Here is a 22,193-nt window from a genome sequence, read left to right on the forward strand (position 1 = left end):
TGACTCTTTTTTACCCCATGGACTGCAGCATGCCAGACTACACTGCCCTTCACCATCTCCTGTGATTTGCTTAAATTCATATCCACTGAGTCAGTGATACCATCTAGCCATCTCATCCTCTGTTGCCCCCTTCTCCTCCTGGCCTCAATCTTTCCCAGAATCAGGGTATTTTCCAATGAGTCAGCTCTTCATTTCAGGTGGCCAAAATATTGGAACTTCAGCTTCAGCATCAGTGAATATTCAGAGCTGATTTTCTTTAGGATTGACTGGTTTGATTTCCTTGCTGTCCAAGGGACTCTCAAGAGTCTTCTCCAATACCACAATTCAAAACCATCAGTTCTTCGATGCTCAACCTTCTTTATGTCCACCTCTCACATCCATACATGACTACTGGAAAAACCATAGCTTTAACGATAGGGACCCTTGTTGGCAAAGTGATGTCTCTGCTTTTTAATACACTGTCTAGGTTTATCATAGCTTTCCTTCCAAGGAGCAAGCATCTGTTAATTTCATGGCTGCAGTCACCATCTGCAGTGATTTTGGAGCCCAAGAAAATAAAATCTGTCTCTGTTTCCACTTTTCCCCCATCTATTTGTCATGAAGTGATGGGACTGGTTGCCATGATCTTAAGTTTTTGAATGTTGAGTTTTAAGCCAGCTTTTTCACTCTCCTCTTGAGGCTCTTTAGTTCCTCTTCACTTTTTGCCTTTAAAGTGGTATCATCTGTGTACCTGAGGTTGTTGCTACTTCTCCTGGCAATCTTGATTCCAGTTTGTGATTCACCCAGTCTGGCGTTTAGCATGCTGTACTCTGAATAGAAGTTAAGCAAATAGGGTGACAGTATACAGCCTTGATGCACTCCTCTCCCAATTTTGAACCAGTCTGTTGTTCCATGTCCAGTTCTAACTGTTGCTTCTTGACCCACAAACAGGTTTTTCAGGAGACAGATAAGGTGGTCTGGTATTCCCAGCTGTGACTGATTGATTGAACATGTCAAAAGTTGTTTTTGAAGTTTCATGCTGGAGATTTCTTGCTAAACTATGCTCCATGATTGGGTATAACAGTTGAAGCTGATAGTGTTCAAATCAAGACATTAATTGAAAACAAATGTTATACCACGTGGAAGATAGCTGACAGACTCCAAATATCCAAATCAAGCACTGAAAATCATCTGCACCAGCTTAGCTAGGTTCATTGCTTCGATGTTTGGGTTCCACATAAGTTCAGAAAACAACAACAACAACAACAACAACAACAACAACAACAACGTCTTGATTGTATTTCCAAGTGCAATTTTCTACTTAAACATTAAAAAAAATTTTCTGTTTTTAAAGCAAATTGTCATGGGCAATGAAAAGTGAATATTGTAAAATAGTGTGGAATGGAAGAGATCGTGGGGCAACTAAAATGAACCACCAATAACCACACCAAAGGCCTGACTTCACCCAAAGAAGGCGATGTTTATGTGATGGAACTGGAAGGGAGTTCTCTGTTAAGAGCTCCTTCTGGAAAAACCAAACAATTAATTACAACACACCCCATTAGATCAGTGGAAAGCAGAACTAGATGCAATGTATTTGGACTTAGTCAACACAAAATGCATAATCTTCCATCGGGATGATGTGAGACCTAGTGTTTCTTTGATGATCAAGCAAAAACTGTTACGGCTTGGCTGGAAAGTTCATACGCTGCAACTTCAGGTTTTCATTATTTTGATCTTTACAAAATTCTCTTGATGGAAAAACTTTCAGTTCCCTGGAAGACTATAAAAGGCACCTGGAACAGTTCTTTGTTCAAAAGAAATAAATAGCTTTGGGGGAAATGGCACAAAAGAGTGGAACAAAATGGTGAATATGTTGTTCAATAAAATTCTTGGTGAAAATGAAAAGTGTGTCTTTTATTTTTACTTAAAAACTGGAGGAATGTTTCGGCCAACCCAGTGCTTTTTTGTCTGTGGGGTCTCAAAGAGTTGGACATGAATGAGCAAGTGAACAACAACAATACTTTGTCCAGTGACCTGTGAACTAAAAAGACAAGCTCTTTGCCCCTGATGCAATGTATTGTGTTTGCAGGGGAAAGGCTGCTTGCCATCCACACGCTCTTTCATGGAGGGGAAGATGGTGGACGCCCATGGATATTGTTCTGTAGCAGTTATGCAGTCCTTCAGGCAGAGGTTAGAGGGACTCACCAAATCCCTCACTTTGCTGAGGCTCCATTCTGCAATCTGGGGAGTCTCCTTTGTCTTTTTGATTCTGGCTCCTGATTGCACTTGTAAGCACTCCCCTTGGCCACCTTTGAAGTGGGTGTTGTAGAGAGACATGATCTTCCAGGGGGCCCTGCAGCCTTTGATGACTGCTTGCTGCACTGTAGGGTTTGGAGTTTGTTTTCATTTTGATCTGTCAGTGACTTCTCTTTTTGTTTTTCCAGTCCACAATCACTCAGTCATGGTTTTGATGGTGATATAGTATAATTCTCTTGATTACTTAGTAGGCTGATACCTTCCCACTCAGTCAATTTCATATGCCAGTAACCACAGCCCATGTTTCTTTCTAGATAAACTTATTAAATGGTTTTCTACTTTCCTCCCTCCCTCTCTCTTTCTCTCTCTTCCTCCCTCTCTCCTTGATCTTAATGGGGCTTGAAATGGCAAGGCTCCAGCTTCAATCTGATTTTTGCCCTAAGTCACTTCATCCAAATAAGAAATTTTTTTCCCTGATTTTTATTACTGAAATCCTTTTACTTTCCTCTCCTAAATTCCTTCTTTTAATTTTTGGAACTCAGAACAGATGGCTTTCCCAATAATCTCAGATCTAAGATTTGGGTACTTAATTATAGTGCATTTAAAATCAGTCCATTCTTTCCTGAGCTCATCCCTTTCTTGCAACATTTTAACAGGTGCAGACAAAAGCAACAAGTACATGACTAACGTATATTTTTCATACTCATTCTTAAAGCTACAACTTCAACAGACAGGACCTCACAGTTTTGACTCTTTGTAACATGAACCTCCATCTTTTCAACACAAGATATTAGCTTCTTTGTTGTTGAATATCTAATCAGTGCCACACACTTTAGGTTTCTAATGGCAAATCATTGAGGTCGAGTGGAGAGGAGCTTCCTGCGGTTTTCAGGGTACTGATGGATGTTTCCAAGGGTCTACATTTAAAACCCATTTTATCGAAGTAATTAATGGAGTTAATGTCATGTTACATTAAACTACAATACCAACTCTTAACGATAACCCTGTATGCGAGACAGCAAAAGAGACACAGATGTATAGAACAGTCTTTTGGACTCTGTGGGAGAGGGAGAGGGAGAGGGTGGGATGATTTGGGAGAATGGCATTGAAACATATATAATATCATATAAGAAATGAATCGCCAGTTTAGGTTCGATGCAGGATACAGGATGCTTGGGGCTGGTGCACTGGGATGACCCAGAGGGATGGTATGGGGAGGGAGGTGGGAGGGGGGTTCAGGATTGGGAACACGTGTACACCTGTGGCAGATTCATGTTGATGTATGGCAAAACCAGTACAATATTGTAAAGTAAAAAAATAAAACAAAATCTGAAAAAAAGAAAAGATGTGATTCAAATAATTGTACAAAGCTCACATTCCTTAGAATTATAATAAAATTATCTCAGAACACATCTTGGGAAGAATCAGCTCAGTTCAGTCTCTCAGTTGTGTCTGACTCTTTGCAAACCCATGAACTGCCGCATGCCAGCTTTCCTGTCTATCATCATCTCCCAGAGCTTGTATAAACTCACGTCCATCAAGTTGGTGATACCATCAAACCATCCCATCCTCTGTCATCCCCTTCTCCTCCTGCCTTCAATCTTTCCCAAAATCAGTGTTTTTCTAATGAGTCAGCTTTTTGCATCAGGTGCCAAAGTACTGGAGCTTCAGCTTTAGCATCAGTCCTTCCCATGAACATTTAGGACTGATTTCCTTCAGGATTGACTGGTTTGATCTCCTTGCAGTCCATGGGACTCTAGGAGTCTTCTCCAATACAGCAGTACAAAAGCATCAATTCTTTGGTGTTCACCTTTCTTTATAGTCCAACTCTCATATCCATTCATGACTACTGGAAAAACCATAACTTTGACTAGATTAGACTATTCTTTGGGGAAGAATAGGAGCTATTAATTGTTTTCTCAGATGCCAGCCTTGCTTCAGTGCAGGTATGAGTATCAAAGCTTTAGAGTTTGCGTTTTCTTGTCCTGGCATCCTGGACACACTTTTGCTCGAGGTCAGCACAGGCCTCCTTGACCAATTTGGCCTTGAAGCTGTGGGGGATAGGAGGGCACAGTTAGATGGAGAGCCTTGCGTGTTCAGCCTGGGAGTGTCGCTACTGTATAGGAAACATGCCTGGTCTGATAGGCAGGGTGCTGGGGCTGCCCCAGCGATGGAAGAGGAAGAAGGGGCCTCAGGAGAAGCAGCTGCTTTTGCCAGCCCAGGGGAAGCCACCATGGCTCTGCATGAAGGAACTGAGAGCTGAACCGATGGCTGGACAGGATCTGGGAAGAGGAAGTCCCTGTATTTTCTTGAATTCTGTTTTCCCTTGGGAAAATTTCTAGGCTTGGGTTCAGATCAGATCAGAAACTTAGTCGTGTCCAACTCTTTGATACCCCATGAAGTGTAGCCTGACAGTCTCCTCTGTCCATGGAATTCTCCAGGGCAAGAATATGGGAATGGGTAGCCATCCCCTTCTCCAGGGGATCTTCTTGACCCTGGGTCAAACCTGGGTCTCCTGCATTGCAGGCAGATTTTTTACTGTCTGAGCCACTAAGGAAGGATTGGGTTAGAGATGGTTTGAAGCATCTCCAACTCAGTTTGATAAGAACCCTGTTCACTGCACAGGAGAAGAACTCAGGACCAAGGGCTGAGTGTGAGCAGTCATGGTCCACTCACATCACTGCTTCCCAGGGACACTGGCTGCTGGTAATTCTTCGGGTAGGTCTCCAGCTTCTGGATAGGGATCTTCTTATTGGTGAGTGTAGAGCAGCAGGCGGTTGAACAATTAATTCCTTCTGCAGTAAAACAGCAAAAGAAAGGTGATTTAGGGTGTGATCTTTCTGCTTATAAAGTACAGAAAATCATAGAAGGAGAAGTCAAAGAAAAGGGAAATTGCTCATCCTAAATCCAGTGACTCTGCCCTTTCAGATGTTCCTAAACTTTTGGTCTCACTTGCATGGACTATAAAGTGGGAGAAAAACTGATGACGACTCTGGGCTGACATGCTTGCAGGAACAAATAGAACATTACACTTCTTCAGGGCCAGGGGCTCTCAGCTTTGGGTCGCCTATTAGACTCCAGCCAATCTCTGCTCCATCACGAGTTTTCTTGATACCCACTGCCTCTGCAGAAGCTGTATCTCTGAAGCTCAGATTCTGCTCCCCACCACTGCCCTCCAACATATCTGGAAATATTCTGCACACTGACTGTTAGAGGCCCCCTCTTTGATATTTTGGTCCCCAAATACTGCTGAAAGGAGCCGCAGTAGTAACTGCACTGAGATCATGTTTCCCAAGCTGGTGTACGAATGCAGAATTACAAAGAAGAGCAAGGAGAGATGAGAAAGCCTTCCTCAGTGATCAATGCAAAGAAATAGAGGAAAACAACAGACTGGGGAAGACTAGAGATCTCTTCAAAAAAAATTAGAGATACCAAGGGGATATTTCATGCAAATATTCATGAGCACAATAAAGGACAGAAATGGTATGAACCTAACAGAATCAGAAGATATTAAGAAGAGGTGACAAGAATACACAGAAGAACTATACAAAAAAGATCTTCACGACCCAGATAATCACAGTGGTGTGATCACTCACCTAGAGCCAGACATCCTGGAATGCAAAGTCAAGTGTCTTAAGAAACACCACTGCGGACAAAGCTAGAGGAGGTGATGGAATTCCAGTTGAGCTCTTTCAAATCCTAAAAGATGATGCTGTGAAAGTGCTGCACTCAAGATGCCAGCAAATTTGGAAAACTCAGCAGTGGTCACAGGACTGGGAAAGGTCAGTTTTCATTCCAATCCCAAAGAAAGGCAATGCCAAAGAATGCTCAAACTACCGCACAGTTGCAGTCATCTCACATACTAGCAAAGTAATGCTTGAAATTCTCCAAGCTAGGCTTCAACAGTACGTGAACCGTGAACTTCCAGATGTTCAAACTGGATTTAGAAAAGGCAGAGGAACCAGAGATCAAATTGCCAACATCCGTTGGATTATAGAAAAAGCCAGAGAGTTCCAGAAAAACATCTATTTCTGCTTTATTGACTATGCCAAAGCCTTTGACTGTGTGGATCACAACAAACTGTGGAAAATTCTGAAAGAGATGGGAATACCAGACCACCTGCCCTGCCTCCTGAGAAATCTGTATGCAGGTCAAGAAGCAACAGTTAGAACCGGACTTGGAACAACAGACTGGTTCCAAATTGGGAAAGGAGTACAAAAAGGCTGCATATTGTCACCCTGCTTATTTAATTTATATGCAGAGTACATCATGTGAAATGCCAGGCTGGATGAAGCACAAGCTGGAATCAAGATTGCTGGGAGAAATATCAATAACCTCAGATATGCAGATGATACCACCCTTACGGCAGAAAGAGAAGAAGAGCTAAAGAGCCTTTTGATGAAAGTGAAAGAGGAGAGTGCAAAAGTTGGCTTAAAACTCAACATTCAGAAAACTAAGATCGTGGCTTCTAGTCCCATCACTTCATGGGAAATAGATGGGGAAATGATGGAAACAGTGAGAGGCTTCATTTTTGAGGGCTTCAAAATCACTGCAGATGGTGACTACAGCCATGAAATTAAAAGATACTTACTCCTTGGAAGAAAAGCTATGACCAACCTAGATAGCATACTCAAAAGCAGAGACACTACTTTGCTAACAAAGGTCTGTCTAGTCAAAGCTATGGTTTTTCCAGTAGTCGTATATGGATGTGAGAGTTGGACTATAAAGAAAGCTGAGTGCTGAAGAATTGATGCTTTTGAACTGTGGTGTTGGAGAAGACTCTTGAGAGTCCCTTGGACTGCAAGGAGATCCAACCAGTCCATCCTAAAGGAAATCAGTTCTGAATATTCATTGAAAGGACTGATGCTGAAGGTGAAATTCCAATACTTTGGCCACCTGATGCTAAGAGCTGACTCATTTGAAAAGACTCCGATGCTGGGAGGGATTGAGGGCAGGAGGAGAAGGGGATGACAGAGGATGAGGTGGTTGGATGGCATCACTGACTGAGTGGATATGAAATTGAGTAAACTCTGGGAGTTGGTGATGGACAGGGAAGCCTGATGTGCTGCAGTCCATGGGGTCGCAAAGAGCTGGACATGACTGAGTGACTGAACTGAACTGTACTGGGAGGAGCTGAATTTTATGTTCACAGCTGGAATTCTCATCCAGGCTCTGTGTAGGAGCAGCTGTGCAATCAGGCTCACTCCTTTCCCATCTCAGACTTTTCCTGATCTTGCAGTTGTTAAAGTGAGAGTGTGAGTACCCTTCTGGTCTGATGGCTCATCGTGCCCCAGAGAGGGGGTGGTGTGCTTCAGAAGGAAGAAGAGGGGTGTTTGCATGGCTGAGCAAGCACCTGGGTGCTAAAGGCGGCTGACCCAGAAGGGCTCTGTTGGAGGGTGAAGACTTGAGCTTCACCATGGCAGCTGCTGGTTTCTGAGTTGGTCTCAGCCTCTCTGTTCCTCTAATGGCTCTGCATATCTTTTATAGAGAACAGATGAGAATAAGAAATCAGTTAGTGGTTGAGAGGCCCTAATCTTTGTGAATGAATCACTTGATGGAGTAATAAATCTGCTGAGCCATCACCCTGTCCTGAGGAGGATGTTAAGAAATTAAAGAGAATAGTGTGACTTGACGCTGGCCTATTTTTATTCTCAGGTCAGGGGTGCTAGGGAAGGTGGGAGCTATGCCCAGTCAGACCACAAGATGTGACCTCTGGCTGATATTAAAGCTTCTGCTTTTTGGAAATATAACACTTTCTTTAGAAAAAGGAAGGAAATAAGGGTACCAAGGTCAAGGAGATGCAAGGAATTTCCCCATTTTCCTTTTAGGCTCCCAGGTGCAAGGGAAGAGAACACAGGCCACATATCTAAGTGTAAGACATGTTAAATAATTTGCAAGCACGTCTTAAGACCACTGTTTCAGCTATTAACCTTATACTGCTGAGTGTGATGTTCACTCTGGACATGTCATTTACAGTGTTTATTATGTTGAAGTATATTCCTTTAATATTCCATTTGTTGAGAGTTTTTATCATGAAAGGATCCTGTATTTCATCAAATGCTTTTTCTACATCTATTGAGAGAATTGTATGATTTTTAGCTTTCATTCTATTAACATGGTTCATCATATTTATTGATTTGTGTATGTTGAGTCACCCTTACATGGTTAAATCCCACTTGATAGTGGTATAAAATCCTTTTAATGTGCTCTTGAATTCAGCTTGGGATATTTTATTGAGAATTTTCGCATCTATATTTATCAGGAGCATCGGCTTGTTGTCTTTTTTTCTTGTAATATTTTTATCCAGCTTTGATATTAAAGTAATGCTGGCCTCATAAAATCAGTTTTAGCATGTTTCCTCCTTTTTGTTTTTTTGGAAGAGTTTACAAAACATTTTTGTAAATGCTTTGATAAACATTTTTTCCTTAAATGTTTGATAAAACATTTTTCCTTAAATGTTTGATAAAAATCATCAGGGAAACCATCTAGCCCTGGACCTTTCTTTGTTAGAAGATTTTTGATTGCTGATTCAATCTCCTTACTTATTATTGGTCTGTTCAGATTTTCTGTTTCTTCATAATTTATTTTTTTGTAGGTTGCATGTTTCTTGTTTACCCATTACTTTATGTTATTTAATTTGTTGGTGTAAATTGTTCATGTAGTCCCATATAATCCTTCACATTTCTGTGGTATTGTTGTAATGTTTTCTTTTTAATTTCTGATTTTATTTATGTGAGCCTTTTGTTCCTCTTTATCTTAGTTAGTGTAGCAAACTGTCAAGTTTTGATTATCTTAAAAAAAAACAGCTCTTAGTTTTGTTGATCTTTTCTGTTGTTTTTCTGGACTCAATTTAATTTATTTCTGTTCTGATCTTTGTTATTTCCTTCTTTCTGCTAGTTTTGGGCCGAGTTTGTTCCTCTTTTTTCTAGTTTCTTAAAGTGTACAGTTAGATTGTTTATTTGAGATCTTTTTTTTTTTTCTGGTGAAGATATTAATCACTATAAACTTCCCTCTTAGAATATTTTGCTGCATCTTATAAGTTTTAGTTTGCATTTTCACTTGTTTCAAGATATCTTTTGACTTTCCTTTTGATTCTTCATTTACCCATTGTTTAGGAGGGTTTGTTTGATTTTCACATTTGTGAATTTTCCACTTTTTCCCCTGTTATTTATTTATGGCTTTATACCATTGTGTTCAGAAAAGACACTTGCCATGATTTCAATTTTCATACATTTATTGAGACTTATTTTGTTATCTATCATACGATCTATCTTGGAAGATGTTTTGTGTATGATTGAGAAGAATGTGTATTCTTCTGTCGAGCGAAATGTTCTGTTTGCCTGTCAGGTGTATTTCGCCTAAAGTATAGCTCAAGTCGAAAATTTTCTTATTGATCTTCTCTCTGGAAAACCTATCTATTGTTGAAAATGATGTATTTAAGTACCCTACTATTATTGTATTGTCTATTTTTCCTTCTAGATCTATTAGTATTTGCTTAATATGAATATTTAATTGTTTCAATGTTGGGTGCACATGTACTTATAATTGTTGCATTCCCTTGATGAATTGACACCTTGGTTGTCATACAATGACCTTCCTTGTCTCTTCCAGTTTTTGGCTGAATGTCTATTTTGTCTTCCTTACCACCAGTGCCACCTGGGAGAGTATAGCCACTTCTATTCTTTTGGTTTCCACTTGCATGAAATATATGTTTCTATCCCTTCACTTTGAGCCTGTGTGTGTCCTTAAAACTGAGGTAAATTTATTGTAGGAAGCATACAGTGAGGTCCTGTCTTTGCAATCCATTCAGTCACACTGTGCTTTTTGTGGAGAATTTAATGCATTCACATTGAGAGTAATAACTGGTAGGAAAAGACTTAAACTGCCATCTTATTGTTTCTTGATTCTTTTGTGGTTGCCGGGTTCCTTTCTTCCTCTCTCATTGCCTTTGTGAACTGGCACTTTTTCAAAGTGGTGAGTTTTGATTACCTTCTCTCTTATCTTTTAAGTATCAGCTTTTATGTAGTTTTTTGCTTTGTGGATACCTTGAAGCTCACATAATACAACTTATAGATATAATAGTCTATTTGCACTGATAACAACTTTGGTTGCATACCAAAACTCTACTTACTTCAGTTCAACCACTCAGTCATATCCCACTCTTTGCAATCTCTCTGGACTGCAACATGCCAGGCTTCCCTGTCCATCACCAACTTCCAGAGCTTATTCAGACTCACCTCCATTTGAGCTGGTGATGCCATCCAACCATTTCATCCTCTTTTGTCCCCTTCTCCTCCCACCTTTCTCCTTTCCCAGAATCAGGGTCTTTTCCAATCGGTCAGTTCTTTGCATCAGGGGGACAAAGTATCGGAGTTTCAGCTTCAGCATCAGTCCTTCCAATGAATATTCAGAACTAATTTCCTTTAGGATGGACTGGTTGGATCTCCTTGCAGTCCAAAGGACTCTCAGGAGTCTTCTCCAACACCACAGTTCAAAAGCATCAATTCTTCAGCACTCAGCTTTCTTCACAGTCCATCTCTCACATCCATACATGACCACTGGAAAAACCATAGCTTTGACTAGATGGACCTTTGTTGGCAAAGTAATGTCTCCGCTTTTTAATATGCTGTCTAGGTTGGTCATAGCTTTTCTTCCAAGGAGCAAGTGTCTTTTAATTTCATGGCTGTAGTCACCATTGGCAGTGATTTTGAAGCCCTCAAAAATGAAGCCTCTCACTGTTTCCATCATTTCCCCATCTATTTCCCATGAAGTGATTGGATCAGAAGCTATGATCTTAGTTTTCTGAATGTTGAGTTTTAAGCCAACTTTTTCACTCTCCTCTTTCACTTTCATCAAGAGGCTCTTTAGTTCCTCTTCGCTTTCTGCCATAAGGGTAGTATCATCTGCATATCTGAGGTTATTGATATTTCTCCCAGCAATCTTGATTCCAGCTTGTGCTTCATCCAGCCTGGCATTTCACATGATGTGCTTTGCATATAAATTAAATAAGCAGGGTGACAATATACAGCCTTGATGCATTCCTTTCCCAAGTTGGAACCAGTCTGTTGTTCCATGTCCAGTTCTAATTGTTGCTTCCTGACCTGCATACAGGTTTCTCAACAGGCAGGCCAGGTGGTCTGGTATTCCCATCTCTTGAAGAATTTTCCACAGTTTATTGTGATCCAAACAATCAAGGGCTTTGGCATAGTCAATAGAGCAGAAGTAGATGTTTTTTCTGGAATTCTCTTGCTTTTTCGATGATCCAACAAATGTTGGCAATTTGATCTCTGGTTCCTCTGCCTTTTCTAAATCCAGTTTGAACATCTGGAATTTCACAGTTTATATACTGTTAAAGCTTGGTTTGGAGAATTTTGAGCATTACTTTACTAGCGTGTGAGATGAGTGCAACTGTATGGTAGTTTGAACATTCTTTGGCATTGCCTTTCTTTGGGATTGGAATGAAAATGACCTTTTCCAGTCCTGTGACCACTGCTGAGTTTTCCAAATTTGCTGGTATCTTGAGTGCAGCACTTTCACAGCATCATCTTTTAGGATTTGAAAGAGCTCAACTGGAATTCCATCACCTCCACTAGCTTTGTTCATAGTGGTGTTTCCTAAGGCCCACTTGACTTTGCGTTCCAGGATATCTGGCTCTAGGTGAGTGGTCCCACCATCATGGTTATCTGGGTCGTGAAGATCTTTTTTGTATATTTCTTCTGTGTATTCTTGCCTCCTCTTCTTAATCTCTTCTGGTTCTGTTAGGTCCATACCATTTCTGTCCTTTATTGTACCCATGAATATTTGCATGAAATGTTCCCTTGGTATCTCTAATTTTCTTTTTTTTTTAATTTAAATTTATTTATTTTAATTGGAGGCTAATTACTTTACAAGATTGTATTGCTTTTGCCATGAATCCATCATGGGTGTACACGTGTTCCCAATCCTGAACCCCCTCCCACCTCCCTCCCCGTACCATCCCTCTGGGTCATCCCAGTGCACCAGCCCCAAGCATCCTGTATCCTGCATCAAACCTGGACCGGTGATTCATTTCTTATATGATATTATACATGTTTCAATGCCATTCTCTCAAATCATCCCACCCTCTGCCTCTCCCACAGAGTCCAAAAGACTGTTCTATACATCTGTGTCTCTTTTGCTCTCTCACATACAGGGTTATCATTACTGTCTTTCTAAATTCTATATATATGTGCATTAGTATGCTGTATTGGTGTTTTTCTTTCTGGCTTACTTCACTCTGTATAATAGTCTCCAGTTTCATCCACTTCATTAGAACTGATTCAAACGTATTCTTTTTAATGGCTAAGTAATACTCCACTGTGTATATGTACCACAGCTTTCTTATCCATTCGTCTGCTAATGGACATCTAGGTTGCTTCCATGTCCTGGCTATTATAAACAGTGCTGCGATGAACATTGGGGTACATGTGTCTCTTTCAATTCTGGTTTCCTCAGTGTGTATGCCCAGCAGTGGAATTGCTGAGATTTCTAGTCTTTCCCATTCTATTGTTGTCCTCTATTTTTTTGCATTGATCACTGAGGAAGGCGTTCTTATCTCTCCTTGCTGTTCTTTGGAACTCTGCATTCCAATGGGTATATCTTTCCTTTTCTCCTTTGCCTTTAGTTTCTCTTCTTTTTCTCAGCTATTTGTAAGGCCTCCTCAGACAACCATTTTGCCATTTTACATTTCTTTTTTCTTGGGGATGGTCTTGATTACTGCCTCTTGCACAATGTCATGAACCTCCATCTGTAGTTCTTCAGGTACTCTGTCTATCAGATCTAATCCCTTGAATCTATTTGTCACTTCCACTGTATCATCCTGAGGGATTTGATTTAGGTTGTCCCTGAATGATCCAGTGGTCTTCCCTACTTTCTTCAATTTACGTCTGAATTTGGTAATAAGGAGTTCATGATCTGAGCCACAGTCAGCTCCTCATCTTGTTTTTGCTGACTTTACAGAGCTTCTCCATCTACTCACTTAACCCCTGTCTATGTTTGTTATGCTACAATTAGCCTCTCTGTATGTAACAAATGATTGTGGGTAGATTTATTTTTAATACTTTTGTTCTTTAACATTGGTATTAGAGTTAAGTCGTTAATATATAATTATACTACAGTACTAGAGTTTTCTGAATTTGACTATACGATTACGTTTATGTGTTGTATATTTTCATATCACTAATTTGTGTCTTTTCATTTCCATTTACAGAACTCCTTTCAGCCATTCTTCTAAGGCAGTTCTGGTGGTAGTAAATTCCTTCAGTTGTTTATCTGGGGAAATCTTTCTCTTTCTTTATTTCTAAAGGACAGCTTTTCCAGGGAGAGTGTTCCTGATTGGCAGTTTTGCTGTTGTTGTTGCTGTTTAAGCACTTTGAGGATAACATCCCACTCTCCTGATTGTTAGTTTCTTTGTGAGAAATCTACTGACAGCCTTATGGGTGTTGCTTTTTTAAATTGCAAGCTTCTTTTCTCTTGCGCCTTTAAAAATTCTCTCTTTGTCTTTGATTTTTGACAGTTTTATTAAAATATGTCTTGGAGAAGTTCTCTTTGAATTTGTTTGGGGACCTATGAACTTCATCAACTTGAGTATCTAAATCTCTCTACAGATTTGGGAGGTTCTTAGCCACTATTTCTTTAAATAAGCTTTCTTTCCCATTCCCCCATCTCTTTTCCTTCTAGGACTTCAGTAATTCACAGATTGTTTCTTTGTTCTGTAGACCACAAAGTCATTCTTCAATCTTTTTCTTTTTCCTTCTTCTGTAACAATTTCAAAGGTCCTGTCTTCTGTTTTATAAATTCTTCTTGGTCCTTTCTGTTGTTGATGGAACCTCTTGCATTTTTCATTTCATTCACTGTATCTCCAGCCCCAGAATTAAAAAAAAAAAAAATTGTTTCTATCTCTTTGTTAAGCTTCTCATGTTATGCATTTTTTGCATAATTTTGTTGAATTGTCTTTCTTCACATTCTTGTACCTCATTGAGATGTCTTTAAAAGGCCATGTTAAATTATTTTTTCAGGGAAATTCTAGATCTCCTCGTCTTTGGAGTCAGTTACTGCAAAATTATTGTGACACTTTGACGCTGTCATGTTTCCTTGATTTTTCGTATTTCTTGAAGTCTTGTGTCACTTTCTTCAAAGTTTTTTTTTTTTTTTAGACTATTTATTTATTTGGCTACATTAGGTCTTAGTTTCCGCCCTTGAGACCTTCGATCTTCCCTGCAGCATTCAGGATCTTTAGTTCCCTGGCCAGGGATTGTACCTAGGCCCCCCGGAACTGCGAGCGCCGAGTCTTAGCCACTGGGCCACCAGGGAAGTCCCACTTTCTTTGAATCTGAAGAAGCAGTCACACTCTCAGGTCGTAACTGAGTGACTTCAGGAGAGAAATACTAGGGATTTTGACGCTGTCTCATAACGGCTAAATATATGCTTGCTGCATGCTTTAAGCTCCCTCTTGTGGCAGAATCCTTCAACTTGCTTGCCTCCTCTCAAGCCTGCAGCACACCAGGCCAAGTGCTGACAGCCTGGCTTGCTTTCTCAAGGGCAGAACTAAAGCCAAGGTAGGTCTCTGCCTGGCGCACATTCAGGCGGGTTTTCTGCGTGTGCTCACTAGGTGGCGCCCAGGCTCAGGCAGGTTTTTTATTGCGTGTGCTCCCTAGGTGTCTGCCGAAGCTCACTCTAGTCATTTTCAGGGACCGTCATTGGGAACCAGCCACAGGTTGGATATGGATATGGGTAAGGCTCATGTGGTGATGTGAGCCTCTTAGAAGGATTTGCAGCTGAGATCTTTGGGGTCTGCAATGCAATTACTAGGATCTGCCTCCCTCTGATGCCTCCCCTAAATTCTTTTTTTAAAAATATTTTTTGATGTGGACCGTTTTTTTAGTCTTTATTGAATTTTTGTTACAATGTTGCTTCTGCTTTATGTTTTGCGTTTTTCTGGCCGGAGGCATCTGAGCTCTTAGCTCCCTGACCAGGGATCGAACTTGCACCCCTTGCATTGCAAGGGCGAAGTCGTAACCACTGAACCACCAGGGAAGTCCCTCCCCCAAAGTTCTACCTGCTGCTTTCCCAGCCTCTTCTTAACCCCTGGTCATGCAGTTCAGGACTCAGTACTCTGAGTGGAGCAAGAAAGAAGTGGGTCTCCATAGCAGTGTCCACATAGCTGGGAAACTGGAGAAGTTCAAACTCTCACTTCCTCCCTCCCACCCCGCCAGTCACCAGCCTCCCAGGAGAAGTAATCACACCAGCCAAGAAGGTTTCTCTTGGCACTGAGTTGTGCCACTTTGGGGGAAGGATGATGCACGTAATGTGAAACTGGTCCTCTTACCATCTCCCATACATCCAAACTTGAATTTTTTGTTCCAACTGTGTGGTGTGCAAACCTGGACTTCTCCAGTACAAACTTGGCTTCCACAAAGGCTCTGTCATCTGTGGGCAATTGTCTAAGTCTCTGTTCTCCAAGGGCTTCCAAACCACAAATGAGGTGCCAATTCACAGGCTACTGCAGATCTCAGTCAGGACCATGATCTGTATGCGTTTGACCTAGCATGGGTGAATGGGTGGGCAGGACTCCTCCCAGGTTGCTTGGCATCGGTGCTGGATCTCACAGCTCCAAAAAGGCACTTTTGTCCATGGCTGGGTGCAAAACTCATTGATGGGGATATATGAGCAAGGACATCTTATTTGGCCATCTTCCTGACTTCAGTCTTCTTTCCATTACTTCAAAATTTTTGTGTGTGTGCTACACAGTTGCTAGTGTACTATTTAATTTCCTTTTTTCTTTTATTATATATTTTTGAGTTATTGTCTTAGTGGGCACAATGAAGATTACTGTTGTTACTGTCATCTGTAAGAACCTAGCTCAGGTTAACACCATCTTAATTTCAATACTGGTCTTCCCTGGTGCTGCTGCTGCTGCTGCTAAGTCGCTTCAGTCGTGTCCAACTCTGTGCGACCCCATAGATGGCAGCCCACCGTCTGCAGGGAGGCTCTGCTATCCCTGGGGTTCTCCAGGCAAGAACATTGGAGTGGGTTGCCATTTCCTTCTCTAATGCAAGAAAGTGAAAAGTGAAAGTGAAGTCACTCAGTCGTGTTCGACCCTTCACGACCCCATGGACTGCAGTCTATAAGGCTCCTCTGTCTGTGGGATTTTCCTGGCAGGAGTACTGGAGTGGGGTGCCATTGCCTTCTCTGCTTCCCTGGTGGCTCAGTGGTAAAGAATCCACCTGCCAAGGCAGTAGAGTTTCATCCCTGGGTCGGGAAGATACCCTGGGGAAGGAAATAGCAACCTGCTCCAGTGTTCTTGCCTGGGAAATTCCATGGACAGAGGAGCCCAGTGGGCTGCAATTCATGGGGTCACAAAAAAGTTGGATGTGACTTAGCAACTAAACAACGATTTCAACAGTATATGTGAACTTTGACCTAAGAGCTCCATCCTTACCCCTGCTTAAAGTTGCTATGAATGGAGAAAGGGGGGTTGGAAGCTAAGGGATGCAGAAAACCTCTAGAAGTTAGAAAAGGTGCTGCAACTAAAGACCCCACCTGCAACAACCGAGACAGAGCTGCCTAATACGTAAATAAAAATAAATAAATAAACATTACAAGTTGGAACAGGTACAATAGCCGATTGTCCCCTAGAGCCTCTAGAAGGAAGCCCCCTAGAAGCCCTCCGGACCCACATTAAATGTCCGATCTCCAGCACTGTAAGATAATGCATTTGTGTTGTTTTAAGGCATTAAGTTTATGTTACTTTATTACAGCGGCAACAAAAAACAAATACAGATTTTGTTGCCTGGAAGTGGGGTGCTGCTATGCAATCGTGTGTGCTAAGTTGCTTCAGTCCTGTCCAATTCTTTGCAATCCTATGGACTATAGCCCACCAGCCTCCTCTGTCCAAGGGGATTCTCCAGGCAAGAATACTGGAGTGGGTTGTTGTGTCCTCCAGGGGATCTTCCCAACTCAGGGATCAAACCCAAGTGTCTTACCCAAGTGCCTGCGTTGGCAGGCAGGTTCTTTACCACTATGCCACCTGGGTAGCCAGGGGTGCTGCTAGAGCAAACACTGAAAAATATAGCAGTGGCTTTAGAATGGGGCAAATGAGAAGAGGTTGGAAGAATTTTGAGAATGATAAGAAAAGCCTAGGTTTCCTGGAACAGACCCCTTGGCTGCTACAGGATATGAATTCACTACACTTGGCATCCCCTCCTGAAACAGGGCCTCTTGCCAGAGCTTTGTGCTCAGAGATTCATCATGCAAGGAGCAAGGAATCCCATGCTTAGCTGGCACTGAAACAAATGGACCCAAGGTTTTCTGAAAGTGAACAGTTATGCCTTGAAGAGGAAACGTGAACAGATTATTTTGGGAACTTGAGCACATGCACTGCCCCTCCCTCAGCCTCCTGTTGTTTCAGACCCTTCGCTTCAAATTTGCCTGACATTAGAAGATCGGATGCTCAGTAAGCTAGATGCTGATGCCCCCTTTGTTTGCACTCACTCTGTTTTTGCCTCCTGGCATCCACTGGAAGTTGAGTGATCAAGGCTGAGGATTGGAGGAAGGAAGGAGGGGCAAGGGAGACTGTTGGACCTGGCACAAGGGTCAACGAGTGCCTTTAATAGCTGCCAATGAATTGTCTGTTGACTGATATACTCCCAGGGCACTTGGGGAGCGTTCCTTGGAGCTTTGATGGAATCCCTCAGCCAGAATCAGGGTCTCCGGGACAGGCTCAGGAGTCTGAAAGCAGAATCCCCTCTTCCTATTCTGCTCTAGGTGGTAGAAATGAAAGCTTTCCAAAAGACACACTCCTGGATCCCGAAACCGAGGTTCTGCTGAGTTCCTACTTGTAACACATCATTGCTGTTTTGTCGGTTAGTCACTAAGTCGTGTCTGACTCTTGCAACACCATGGACTGTGGCCCACCAGGCTCCTCTGTGCAGGGAACTGTCCAAGCAAGAGTACTGGAGTGGGTTGCCATTTCCTTCTCCAAGGGATCTTCCTGACCAGGGACTGAACCAGCATCTCCTGCACTGGCAGGCAGAATCTTTGCCACTGAGCCGCTGGGGAAGCAGTATATCATTATCCCCATTTTATTGATGGAGACTCAGAATATTCAACCTGCTCTAGGTGAGAGAGTCAGTGCCAGTTCTGGGGTTAAGACCCCAGTGTCCTTCTGTCAGTGTTCTCCCTGCTGCCAAAGGCACTGCCTGATCTAACTTGATACACCACCCATCTCCCCACCAGAGTGGCCTGGGAATCTGCAATTTCACCATGCAGAGTTTATTCAATAGGGCAAGATATCCACTTTCTTTAGTGGAGGAGCTGTCTGCGTCTACGTGGGTCAAATGCCTCACAAGGAGATCAAATGCCATGCAAGAGAATAGACATCTTAGGTGGACACTCGGGAAGAAGAGGCTCATCCATCTAACTGGATGATTGCAGGCTCCTGGAGTTGGGACTGGGAGATAGTGGTGGAGAGCAATGCATTCTGGTTTCAGACAAGCTGTCCCCTTAAAATGCGGGTTGTAGAAGGGACCCCCTCTTAAGCCACGGTCCTTCTGCTCCATCTAGAACACCCAGCCTTTCACTCTGTCCAGCTCATTCTTCCAGTGTTACCTCTTGGACTCCATATTCAGACCTTCACCATTTCTTGCCTGGACCACAGCAGTAACTTCTCTCTTGACCCTACTTGTCCGGGTCTGCGTGAAGCCCATAAGGTACATTTACTGAAACTCATCTCTGAACCTCTGAGCACAGGCATATCCTTTCTTACTGGACCAATCATTCCCAACATGTCCTTTTAACCTACGAGACTGGATGTTAACTTGCCACCTTGATATTTAAAACTGTCTTCTCAGGCTTTATTTCTCATGTTCCCCATCACCTGAAAGGCATGGACGTCAATTCCCATCTAATTGTTTTTCTTCCTCTTTGATGGACAAGCCAACATCACTTTCACCTCTAAGTATTTGCTCTCACTCTTTTCCTTTTTTTTCTATTTCTTTTCCCCCCACATAGCTTGTGGGATTTTAGTTTCCCCACCAGGGATTGAACCCAGGCCCTCAGCAGTGAGAGCATGGGCTCCTAATGACTGAACCACGAGGGAACACCCTCTCTTTTTCTTCATGATCTGGAAATTTCTCTAGAAAAGTCTCATTCAATCATCGAAGATAAGTTCAAGTCATGTCTTCCTTTTTTTAAGATTTTTTGATGTGGACCATTTTTGAAGTCTTTATTGAATTTGTTACAACATTGCTTCTGTTTTTTATTTTTTATTTCTTTTTTGGCCTTGAGGTGTGTGGGCTGTTAGCTCCCCAACTAAGGATTGAACTCACAGCCCCTGGATTGGAAGACAGAGTTTGAGTCATATCTTCTTAATTAATCTTATCAATGGTCATTTCCCAAAGTCTACCGTGTCTGTTTCACTCCAGGTTGGAGGATTAATAGGAGGGGGAGAAATTAAGGGAAAGTAACCGAGTTAGGGGGAAGTTGCAATAGACTGTGAGAAAGAGTGAGGGCAGGGGTCAAGGGTTGTGAACACAACAATGGTGGTGAGCTGGCTGCTGCTAAACAGATGACCAGGGTCCCTGGGATCTGAGCAAATGGTGTTGGGAACTGGCGTGGTAATGATGAAATGCCGGACTGCGTCCTGCCTTAAAAATTCTTATGTAGGAACTCAGATGAGCTCCCCTGGTGAAAAAGACCACAGCCAGTTCACATTCGTATTCTTCCCAAACATGAGCCTCACACTTTGAAACCCTGCTCCTCCCCCATCAACCAAGACTATACTCGGTTTTTTAAGTTTCCTTCAAGAAAATGCCAACAGTCAGGTTTTGTACAAAAATATATATATATATATTTTCAATAGTTACACAATATATATTTCCACAATAGCAGTTTTAACAATGACTTAGAATGTAAAACCAAAAGTTCTTGCATTAATCATTCTTGCGAGGACACTTCCACCATTCCAGGGACAGAATTGAGATTCACAGAGGAAAGCAATTTGCCCAAATCTCCATGAAAACAAACGAACAACCAAAAAAAAAAACAAAAAACACTAGTAGTCATGGAAGATAAACTGAAAGGATCAATAACTTAAATAAGATTAACATTACTTAAGGCATCATGTTTCACATCAATAAAGTTATACTCTTTAAAATTATAATAAGGTAATATCAGAGGGCAGTTAGGGGAAGCCAGAAGAACACAGATTGTCTTTAGATTCTTGGGTTGTGGAGTGAGTGCTCAAGGCTTCGGAGTTTGGTTTTTCTTGTTGAGATGGTTTATGGAGTCCTGGACCCATTTCAGGCTGGGGTCTGCACAAAACTCTTTGCCCAGGATGGTCTTGAAACTGCAGAGGAGAGAGAGGGGATAAGGTTAGATGGAGTTCCATTGAAATCTCAGCCTACAAATGTAGCCCATTTGCCCCGAAGCTGCCATGGGAACTCAAGGAGGAAAGCAGGTGGAAGGAGGGAGCCCATGGCAAGTTGATCATGTAGATGTCCCAGTTGAAACCATCCTGACTTCAGGCTAAAGAAACTAGGATGGTCTGAATGAGCACACAGAGGGAGTGTGACGATGTGGGGCACTTTCGGATATTGGGTTAGATCATGTAACTCTCTGACGTTACGTTTGTGTGAGCCTTGCCCCTTGCATCCTGAGGAAGAACTGGACCATGCAGGGCTGGTGTGCTCAACTTACATCACAGCTTCTTTGGGACACTTGCTGCTGGTGACTCTTCTGTAGTTTGTCAGCCTCTGCATGGGGATCTTCTTATTGAATTTATAGCAGCAGGCGATTTGGGAGTTAATTGCATCTGGAAAGAGAACCACAAAGAAAAAGCACTTTAGAATCGACTAGGTTCTTTCCAATCTCAATCAGAGCAGAAAAGAAAAGTAAGGAGAAGGCAAAAGGGAGTCAGGTGTGCAGGGAGAACCCCTTAAATCCTAATATTTCAGCTTGTGCTTCAAAGCTACAGTATCAGATGGACTCAGTTTCCTAAGCCCTAAAATGGGCATGTAGCACTGACAATAAGCTGAGGGAAGGGAGCTTTGTTAAAACTAGATAATTTGGGGAAATTCTGTTAGTAGGAGCAAATAATCCAAGCTATCAAAGTTAGCTAAGGGTCCCCTTTAGGTAAGAAGAAATGGATGCTTTGTTGTGAGTTTCCCTGATACCCACTGCCTCTGCAAAACTGAGTCTCTGGAGTCCAGATTTCAGATCTTCTCCTCTGGCCTCCACAGTATCTGGATATACCCTGCCAGAGAGCCCCTCTCCGTATATCCCAGTCCTCAAATGCTGCTGAAATGAGCCAGGGCAGTAACTGCACTGGGCTCAGGTTTCCAGAGCCGGAATCCTGGAAGGAGCTGGATTTGAGGTCTACATCTGGAATTCTCATCCAGGCACCGTCCAAGAGCAGCTGTGTGATCAAGCTCACTCCTATGCCTCTCAGACTTTCCTGATCTTGTAGTGAAAGTGAGAGTGCAGGTACCCTTCTGCTCCGCTGGCCCATCATGACCCAGAGAGGGGGGGCGATGAGCTTCAGAGGGAAGGAGAAGGGGGCTCACCTGGCTGAGCGAGCACCTCGGTGCTGAAGGCAGCTACTGTGAGTAGCAGGCAGAGGAGAGCAGCGGAGACCTTCATGTTGCAGCGAGAGGATTCAAACTTCAGCGTGGGAGCTGTTGGCCTGTGGATTGGCCCCTCTGCTCCTCCAGCGGCTTGGCCTGCCTTTTATTGAAAACACCCACCGAGAGGGTGGAGCCCCGGGAGTGAGACTGGCCCCCGGGGCGGCATCCGGGGCGGGGCGGCATCCTCCTTAATGAGTGCCGAAGCAGAATGGTAAATGTGCTGAGCAAGTGAAGCAGCCAGGACATTTCCAGGAAGTAGGAGAGGAAGCGGTGGGTCAGGACTGGGCAATTTTCCATTTGCAGCTGAGATCGAAA

The 22,193-nt window shown here is 42.5% G+C and overlaps 1 protein-coding gene across 1 annotated transcript; it reads right to left on the reverse strand.

The window, feature by feature from the left end:
- Positions 1-20,148: 20,148 nt before the first annotated feature.
- On the reverse strand, positions 20,149-21,933 carry LOC138083049 (C-C motif chemokine 2). The gene is made up of 3 exons (XM_068976641.1): positions 21,819-21,933; positions 20,953-21,067; positions 20,149-20,602 (listed from the first exon to the last, which is right to left on the reverse strand). Exons 1-3 carry the CDS (start codon positions 21,892-21,894, stop codon positions 20,497-20,499), a joined length of 297 nt encoding a protein of 98 aa, XP_068832742.1. The 5' UTR covers positions 21,895-21,933; the 3' UTR covers positions 20,149-20,496.
- Between the last annotated feature and the right edge of the window lie 260 nt (positions 21,934-22,193).

The sequence above is a fragment of the Capricornis sumatraensis genome, chromosome 8 (assembly GCF_032405125.1).
Source record: "Capricornis sumatraensis isolate serow.1 chromosome 8, serow.2, whole genome shotgun sequence".
Taxonomy (NCBI): Eukaryota; Metazoa; Chordata; class Mammalia; order Artiodactyla; family Bovidae; genus Capricornis; species Capricornis sumatraensis.